Source organism: Centruroides sculpturatus, unplaced genomic scaffold (genome assembly GCF_000671375.1).
Source record: "Centruroides sculpturatus isolate CEXI.00-Female unplaced genomic scaffold, Cexi_2.0 scaffold3009, whole genome shotgun sequence".
NCBI classification, from domain to species: domain Eukaryota; kingdom Metazoa; phylum Arthropoda; class Arachnida; order Scorpiones; family Buthidae; genus Centruroides; species Centruroides sculpturatus.
In genome coordinates, this window is record NW_019387201.1 from 5022 (window position 1) to 14690 (window position 9669).

At 28.0% G+C, this 9669-nt stretch overlaps 1 protein-coding gene across 1 annotated transcript; it reads right to left on the reverse strand.

Annotated features, from left to right (window-relative positions):
• Positions 1 to 1781: 1781 nt before the first annotated feature.
• Positions 1782 to 8259, reverse strand: LOC111616269 (dehydrodolichyl diphosphate synthase complex subunit NUS1-like). The gene is made up of 3 exons (XM_023357705.1): positions 8100 to 8259; positions 4638 to 4737; positions 1782 to 2018 (listed from the first exon to the last, which is right to left on the reverse strand). The coding sequence occupies exons 1-3, from the start codon at positions 8230 to 8232 to the stop codon at positions 1928 to 1930; spliced, it is 324 nt and encodes a 107-aa protein (XP_023213473.1). The 5' UTR covers positions 8233 to 8259; the 3' UTR covers positions 1782 to 1927.
• Positions 8260 to 9669: the final 1410 nt, after the last annotated feature.

Here is a 9669-nt window from a genome sequence, read left to right on the forward strand (position 1 = left end):
AGTAAAAAAAAAAAAAAAAAACATGTCCTGAATCCACACCTGACAGGAAGTGGAGATTCTATTTATCCGATAAATAGAATCTCCACTTCCATTCAATGCACGTTTTAAAGACGTGAAATAGCATTTCCTACATATTAATATATAGTATTAGTAGAAAGTAACTGCTCAATATTTTATTATACTAGCCACACAACACTATCATTGATTGTTGCCATTGCTGCACAAAGTATTACAGGAAAAATAAAAATGGTTTCATAGTTATTGACACAGATTGAATACACTCAGTCTTCTGCAATTTTTCAAAATTTTATGTAAAATATGTCTTTAATAGACTTACGTTTCTCTTGTATGTATACATTGAGATTTAAATAAGACTTACAATGTGTCAGTTGACTTGTTTAATTGTAAAGAACGTACAGTACATCATTAGCAATGAAGCTAAACAATAAAAATCCAGCAATGAGTTGCTAAACTTTCCTGGCAACATTTGGTGGTGACAACTATTATAAAAAGGTTTTTAGTAAAATATGATATTTTAATTATTATAAAATGGCAAAATGCTTAATTTTGAGGGTAGGGATGAGTTTTATAAAAAAGAAACTGTAAATGCCACTAACCAGTAAGATCGTCCTCAAACGTGACCCTACTGGAGATACATATGACCCCCATTATTTCCCCACTCCTCAACCTTTAATCATCAAAATTTAATAACATCAATCCCCTAACTTTCTTGACGTTTCAAAGTATCCTAAGTCCAAAAATATAAAAATCTGAGGGGGAGGTCACTTTTTGTCTGATCACCACACTTTCCCTCTGTATAACAGTGGAGAAAGTAAAAATCATCATCAGGATATCAAAACTTGTCAATATTCGATACATGTTTACCTGTATTAAGAAATTTAAACATTTGCTTAAAAATAATAACATTCCTATCTTGTTTTCTAAATAATGTTCAAAATATTCAATATCTTACAGACTGAATTTATCAAATATCTAACAGTATTCAAATATTTAGTTTTGTCATACTATTATTGGGTAATTTTTGCAGAATACTATTGTCTAACAACTAGACTGTTAATAGCTTGGTTGAGCCTAATAGAGTTCTTACAAGATAACTCATTGAAGATTTTTAGTGGCTGTCTGGTGTTCTACTTATTTCTTATTGTCCATATTCCTTTTGTCATAAAATATATAATATTGTATATTAAAACATATTGTGGTTAATGTTTTTTTATGAAAGCAACATGACATTATTATACAGTATATACACTTTTGCATTAGGCTATCAGATTCTTATCCACATTTTAATGCTATCCTATCAATATCCTACTGCATATAAGTTGATTTGTGTTATGGGCAATGAATTTTAAGCTAGAAACTTCAAGATCAAGCTTATAAGCCAGCATATATGGTGTGTATCATGCATTGTCTAATTTTTCAATTGTTATAAAAAGACTGTCATGTAATTCTCACCTTATTGTGTACTGTTAACATTTTAAAAATTATTAAAAATCAAAAATTGTCTTTCTTACAACTTAAAAATTTCTACAAGTATCTTAAATTAGTTGAATATAAAAGAATTTTTAACAATTTAATTTAAATTTGTAATATGAAATGTTTTCAATGAAATTATAATGTTAAAGAACTCAACATTATATGGTTTTTGTTTTACCCAAAATAATAATATCCTAAACAGAAAATAATTGTTACAGCAAAGCATAAAATCTGAAATTTTAAGATCATTGCAAGTTTGATATTAAAAATATATTGTTATAACATTAAACATTGTTTATTTTAATACAGCATTGTGTGTTTATGAAAACATACAATTCACAAATTCAATATTTCATTTTTGTCAGTCACATATGATATGATTTCCAAATATGATAATTATGAACAAAATCATAAAAATACAGATTTGTAAATTTTATTTACCAAAACGTTGTTCACATTTATTATACCTAACCAGACTATTAAAAAAGTCTGATAAATCTATTTGATGATGGGTTCTTGAAAAACTGTAAGAAGGAAAAAACAAAAGTTAAAATTTCTGACAGCTAAAATTAAAATAAGAATTTTAATATATTCTAAAGATAATTAATTGATTAATTAATTAATTAATTAGATGACATGAGGAGGGTAAACGTCACGCCAGAAGACGGATTGAACCGTACCAAATGGAGAAGGGCATGCAAGAAAGCAGACCTTTCATAGAAGCAGGACTTCAATGCTAAGAAGAGGAAGAATTAATTGATTATAAGTTTTTAAAATAAATTGCTTAAAAGTCTGGTGAGGTAAATACAACAACTCAAAAATTTGAATGTTTCAGCCAATGACGTAGAATAAAGATTATCTGATTTTAAAAACTAATTGCTGGAATAACTTGCCTGTTCCTTACCTTTCATATTGATTCAGTATTATTTGTTGAGCCAAAATAAGTTTATTGGAGAGTGCACTTACCCTTAATAGTAAGGATAAATACACTCTCCACTGTAATAGCTGGGAAGCCAAATGTGGACCAAGTGCAAAAGCTGTGAAAGTAACCTGTCATTTGTGTAGTAACTTTAATACATTTTGACTAATACTTCTTGCCTTTCTATTTTGTATCATTTTATGTTAAAATGGTAACACTAAATTCAAAGTTTAGAGCTTATCATACGTGGTTATACATTTTACTTAATTTCTAATTTAACATTATTTTCATAACCATTTCCTTTTACAAAAATTGGCTGTGAAAATATTTTAAAATTAGTAATTAAATAAAAGATATAACCACATATGATAAGCCCAAAAACCATTCTGTTAAAATTCTAACACAATTTAGAGAAACTTCAGTATACTCACTCCACTGCAAGTATAGCTACAGCAAATGAAGTAACAATGAACATTAAAAGGCAACAGTAAAACCAGCAATAGTTATTGTAATTTAGGTCCTTAGTAGCAATAGAAATGTAAAGTGATTTACAAAACCAAATTAAACTATTTGAGAGTAAGTTTCTCTTGAAAAGATAGTCTATGTCTTATTATGATCTGGAATAAGATGCTTCCTAAAGTTAAAACTAAAAGTAATTAACCACTAGCTTTCTTTTGCCACATCTTGAGGAGTGTGTGTGTAGAATACAAGAGGTACATTTACCTCACTGGCATGTGCACTTACCCCAATGATTAAAATTTCATGGGTAAATGCACCCTGTCATAAAGCATACAGGTGAGATGCTTTACAACTTTAGAATATTTGCACTTATTATTCCATAATGTTTTTCTAAATATTTTAGCTTAAAATTACAATCACAAATATTGAATTTTAAATATAAAAATTTGTGGTTGCAGCAATGGTTTGAAAAGTCTGGTTTTATCTTCTGGCAGTCATGTTAAAACAAGCTTGAATACTATCAATACCTAAATTTATGAGCTACAAATGTATTATCAGTCAGTTTAAATTAAGCTGGTAAGATATTACAGAAAGATGCAGTTACTCCAAGGGTGCACTTACCTCATCCTAATCTTGAAATATATAGTCATAACTAGTGTATAGATATAATTATTATTATAAAATTTATATGGCCTAATTTTTGTTTAAAAAATTCAGGTTTGAAAAATACTTTATTAAAAATAAAATATTTTTATATTTTATTGATGAAAAATTGTTAATATTCTTTATTCTATAGTACATTTACATAGTTACATTAACTGATTCATTTTCTTATTTGTATCTATATATATAAATGGACGTGTTTGTGCCTATACGTCACTCTGCAGCCAAAACTACATATCGCACATGAATGGTGTTTGTGTGTGGTAGTAGCCCCAAGTCTCCCATCGTGCACTATGGTGGTTGTGTCTCGATAGCTATAAGGTTGTGAGAGATATGGGGTTTGAAAGTGGTTGACTTTGAAAATATGTGACGTTTCAAATGAGAATGTTCCAGTTTTTTCTAGAAAGTTCCAGAACCTAAAGGTGAAATTTGGTACACAGAGTACGTCATGAAAATGCACACTAAGAAGGGATTTTTCGAAATTCCCCCGCAGGAGGAGAGGGAAAGTATTAAGGCTTAATCTGAAGAACGGCTTCTACTGTACTATTTTAGATGCGTTGTTTTGTTTTCAACAACGTTTAGTCTTCATTGAGTACTTAGGGATATTAAATTGATAACATTTCAGACATTGTTATAAATATTTATATACTTCGATTTTTTAACCAAATGTTTGAACTGTTTTAAATTCAAATATCTTTTTGCATATTGGTTTGATTATAAAATGATTGTAAATGTTTCAGAAAATTTATCAAATTAAAAACAGTTTGTTTGATTCTCAACAATTCTCATCATTCTCAGCAGTAGGTGTTAAATAACAATTACTATGGTTGTTGAAATACTGAATGTAAATAGGGTTTGCTTGAAAAATCCATGCAAGCGAAGCCGCGGGTAACAGCTAGTTGTTATAATACATATTTTGAGAGAGAATTTATTTTTAATTTTTTGTAATATTTCATTCATAACAGGAAAGTAAAAGATTTATACAAAATTCTTTCTTACAGAAAATGTAATATCTAAAAATTTCATTATTATTTCAATAATTTAATTATTAAAAGAATAGAGTATTACAGGGTTATTTCTATACAAGTAAGGATATACTCACGTCATTTCTGTCAAACGAATATGCCATGGCAAATAACCCATCACAGATCGACATGGACCATATTGTAATATCAAATCTGGATCAGGAAAGTCTGCATTTCCTAATGAAATTAATAAATGCTCTTAATAATAAACAATTTTGTTTAAGTAGCATACTTCATAGAACATATAATAAAATTTATACCAAACACAAATTTTAACTTAGTATTTTTACACTAGTATTTTAATGTATTGTATCCATATACAGTTTGAAAATTATAAACACACCCAACTTTTTTCAATAACAAAAACATTAACAATAGTAATGTACAATTTCTGTAATTACTCAGGATATATTTCTTCTTAATTGAAGTTCAGACTATTTACAAAAATATCAACTTTTCGAGTCTATCTTTATCCATTTTATACAATATTGATATTTTTGTAAATAGTCTGAACTTCAATTAAGAAGAAATATATCCTGAGTAATTACAGTACAGAAATTGTATCGCTATGCAAATTAAGTAAGGACAACTCGTAACTACCACCAGAGGGCCTGAAGCAGTTAAAAGTAGATAAGGACAATGTGATGAGAAGAATTCTTCATGTTTTTAATGTAAAGTGTCAGAACCTATAACAGAAGGCTGACACTTGATCGTTTTTAACATTGTGAACTTTTTTTTTTACTTATTGTTTACCTTTGTTTTAAGAAGTATATTCTTCAAAAAAAAAAAAAAAAAAAAAAAACATGTTAACTGTTACTTCTGGGGTTTATAAAATGGATAAAGATAGACTCGAAAAGTTGATATTTTTGTAAATAATCTGAATTTCAATTAAGAATAGTAATGTACTTATTATATTATCAATAGTATGTTGTTTACAATATCAATTTAAACATTTTCTGAAATTTTTAGAGCTATCTGACAATTACAAAAAAAAAATTATCACAGATTTTTCAATTTTTCATTGTTTCATAAGCATAAACACAGGTGCATAAAAAAATGATTTATGATGTCTCAATATTTTGTAGATCTACCATTTGATTTAATCAAATACTCTCAGGCATACATTTTGCTGTTTAATATTTTCTCAACAATCCATGATAGCTAATTTCAGTTCATTTACAGTGTTGTATTGTCTGTTTTGGCCATAAACAAGACAACTCGTAATGCCCCAAACATTCTCTATTGGATTCATATCAGGACTCCACAATGGCTAATCAATTACATTAATTTTTTTTTTTTTGGCAAAACAATTTTTAGCTGACTTTGATGCATGAATGGCAGCATTATCCTCTTGGAATTTCCAGTTCTCTCACCCAATTAGTGATCCAAAAGTGATTAAATTTTGATATAACACTTCTTGATATTTCAAATTCCATTTTTTTATTATCTGAAAAGGCTATTTGTTCTCACTCCTCTTTCCATGTCATCTTATTTTTGGCCCACTTTAATCTAGCTGTTTTGTGCAATTGTGTTAATTTCGGTTTGGCAATAATTTTTGTAAATTTGACATTTTTATTATGCATACATCTCCATACAGTTGTTGGTGAAACTACAATTGGCAATGTTGATGCTGATTCTCTGACAGACAACTTGTTGATCTTCAGTAACCAAAAAAATCTCTTATTTCTAAGTGTAAGGAGTTTAAGCCTTCCACTTCTCTTATTTCTGCTGTAATTTTCACCCTGAGTTAACACATTTCTCACAGCACATGTAGATCAATTTACAGCTGCCAAAATTTGTCAAAAGATTGTCCTGTTCCCTTAGTAAATTACATGTATTTCCAAAAGCACTAACAGAATGTTTTTCCATGAGATAGTGTATTAAATTACAAAAACCTGTTTAAAATTGGCACCACATTTGTACAATCCTCTGGTGACAACTAATTTAAACCAATAGTTAATAAAAAAAAATTATCATACTAATTTTATGCACTTGTGTTTATACTTTTGAAACAATTAAAAATTGAAAATCTGATAATTTTTTTTTTTTGTAATTGTCTGACAGCTCTAAAAATTTCAGAAAATGTTTAAATTGATGTTGTAACAACATACTAATATAATAAACATATTATTTTTGTTAATGTTTTTGTTATCAAAAAAAGTTGGGTATGTTCATAATTTTGAAAACAGACTAAATTCTTGAAAGTTTGAATATTTTTCTGCATTCAATATTCTATAAGTACAGGTCTCAATATAATCTACATAAGATTGGTAGATTTATAAACTGCAGCAGTTTGAAGAGATTGAAGGGTAAAATCATGGTGCATTAAGTTCAATTAAATGGCTAAAAAATGTAGTTATAAAAGAATAAAATCCTATGGAAGAAAGGACTAAAAGCTTTATGAATAAAATTAAAATTAGGCTTGTATAAAATACACAAGGAAAAACTTGCTACCAATGGTGTTAAAATCCAACTTGAAATTTTGGCATAAAATAACATACTGTCAAGCTAAGAAACAGTGACAATAGATGCACTACTCTATAATTAATGTTTGCCTAAAATTATTTTTAAAAACCTAATTTTTTGATATTTTCTGTAAACAACAGTATAAAAAGTAAGGAAATAATAAATAGTACAATACAAATGTTTGTCAGAAATAGTTAAAACTTCTGTCTTCTAATAACTGCTTGTTATAAGTAGATATAAACAGCACCATATTGCTAACATTTGCATAGTTACAAAGTAAATGACTCATGAAAACTATTATATTAGATAATTTTTTAATACTTGTGCATTTATGTAGCAAATTATTTGCATACAATTAGACTATTGATGGAAATGTAAAAAGGTTGTGCAGGAAGAAAAATGATGATAATACAATTGTAAAGCTTGTCTTTGAAAACAATGAAAATATCAGCTACTTGAAATATATAAAATCAGTTTGGAAGTTAAGACAAATACTTATTATATATTTTATTTATTAATTGATTTTAAAATAATCTATAAAAAAGTCAGCAGTTTGAAGTGAGACATAAAAGAAGAAATCATGCAATTTCTACAAACCCTAATGAATTACAAGTGATTATTATTAAAAAAGAATAATACATAACATGCTATCTCAGATGACACTTTTAAAATTTAAAAATATTTTACAGTGGTACCTCAGGTTACGAACGCCCCAGCATACGAAATTTTCAGGATACGACATGAAATTCGAACATATTTTTGCTCCACGATACGAACAAAAACTCACCATACGACGTTACATTAGTTCGCATTTTTCATTTGTTTTTCTTACTACAGTTATTTTTTTTAATGTATTACTTGGCTTTAATTTGAGTATGTTTTTCGCGTTGGAACGAATTATTTGGTTTTACATGTAATCGTATGGGAAAAGATGATCCACCTTACGACATTTTCATGATACGATCTCAGTTTCAGAACGGATTAATTTCGTATCCTGAGGTACCACTGTATATTTATTCATTATTATTGAATCAATTTTAGTGTAACTTTTATCACTATTAATCAATACTTACCTTTCAAATAATTACAAAATTTTAACTTTGATTCTTTTTCTACCGAATATCTTCTCACTGCATCTACAATATCACTTTTACCATTTTCTCTGCATAGCAAAATGACTTCTACCTTCCTGCAGATATCATGCATACTGAAGCCTAATAAATATAAAATTTTATTTTAGATACAACTAAAAATTCAGTATTATTGTTTAAAACATTAATTTTGAATAATATTTTTTTGGTTTAAAAATTACAAGTTAAATAATGTATAAAAATTGTTTAAAATGCATTCTGAACAACAAAATTAAATATTTGAATATTTCCAATCATTTTAAATTTGTGTATTTTTCTTGTTTTTAATGAAATGGAATTTTAAAATAAAATTCAGTAAATGACTTTTTAAGTAATGACTTTTAATGTTTAAAAACGTTAAAAGTCTATATAAATGTATTTAGAAAATTAATTACAATGGAAAGTAAAATAGAAGAGGATAAAGTGGTATTTGAAATTAAGAGGAGGAAAAAATTATAAAATACATGATATACACTGATGTATATTGCTATATTTACCAAAACTTTAAAGCATCATACTTTATTCAAGTTATTCAATTTGCAGAAAATTACCAATCCTCATACTGGTTTTGAGGAAACTCTTTGAACAACAGTAACCAACCAATAAGAAAAATTAAAGTTGAACTAGCAATTAATGATTTCACCAAATCATAGATTACTTAATCTATATATACAAAAATGTGTGTGTGTGTCCTTCATGCATTACCACACCGTTTATCCAATTGCCGTGAAACTTTGGGAAGTCGTTTAATATATTCCCGCGAAGGTTTCTGGCATAGTACGATTGCCATGAAACTTTGGAAAGCTTTTTAATACACTCCCGCGAAGATTTCTGGCATAGTACATTTATCCTACGATAGATGGCGTGCGTGTATACAAGCACTGTGTATTCTGTGTGTTCGATCGATTTCAAATTGTGAAAACCATTTCCCCTCTCCAAAAAATCTCTCTATATATGCATTTGTTATTTACGATATTTGTAATAATTTTTGTTTAATCACTTTATTTCAACTTTTTTTTGTTAATTATGTATTTGCTTGAACTCTGTTAAAACCTTAACTGTATCCCGAACAACAACCAAAGTTGTAGGAGGAAATTCACCTATTTTACCAATCTAGGGATCCCCTCTTTTCCCAATTTTAATATCAACTCAAAATAATTTAAAAAGACAAATTACAATAAAACAGTTTATTATCCAACTATCACAAATTTCACAACATGCCAAGGAAGAGAGAAAGGAGCAATTAAATAATCAAAATTATAAAGGATTTTAAAAAATATATAAAAATGGGGAATATGCACTTCTAACAATCTCTGCGAGTATGTGGGCTAAATTTAAAGAATCTGTGCTTCTCACATGTACAACTATATGTGGCCAGCTCACGTGTCGGAAAACCTTCTGATTTATTCGCATACACACCAGACGGAAAAACAAAAAATATCGTGTATCCATAAGCACTTCAATAAATAAATAGAATTGAAACGACACTTTGAAATGTTTTCCCGATGAAAAT

Excerpts from the sequence above, each read along its gene's own strand:
- LOC111616269 (XM_023357705.1), bottom strand. The coding sequence starts at position 8,232 with ATGCATGATATCTGCAGGAAGGTAGAAGTCATTTTGCTATGCAGAGAA. Across the intron at positions 4,738-8,099 it reads ATTTTGTAATTATTTGAAAG|GAAATGCAGACTTTCCTGAT; the intron begins GTAAGTATTGAT and ends TAATTTCATTAG. Across the intron at positions 2,019-4,637 it reads ATTCGTTTGACAGAAATGAC|TTTTTCAAGAACCCATCATC; the intron begins GTGAGTATATCC and ends TCCTTCTTACAG.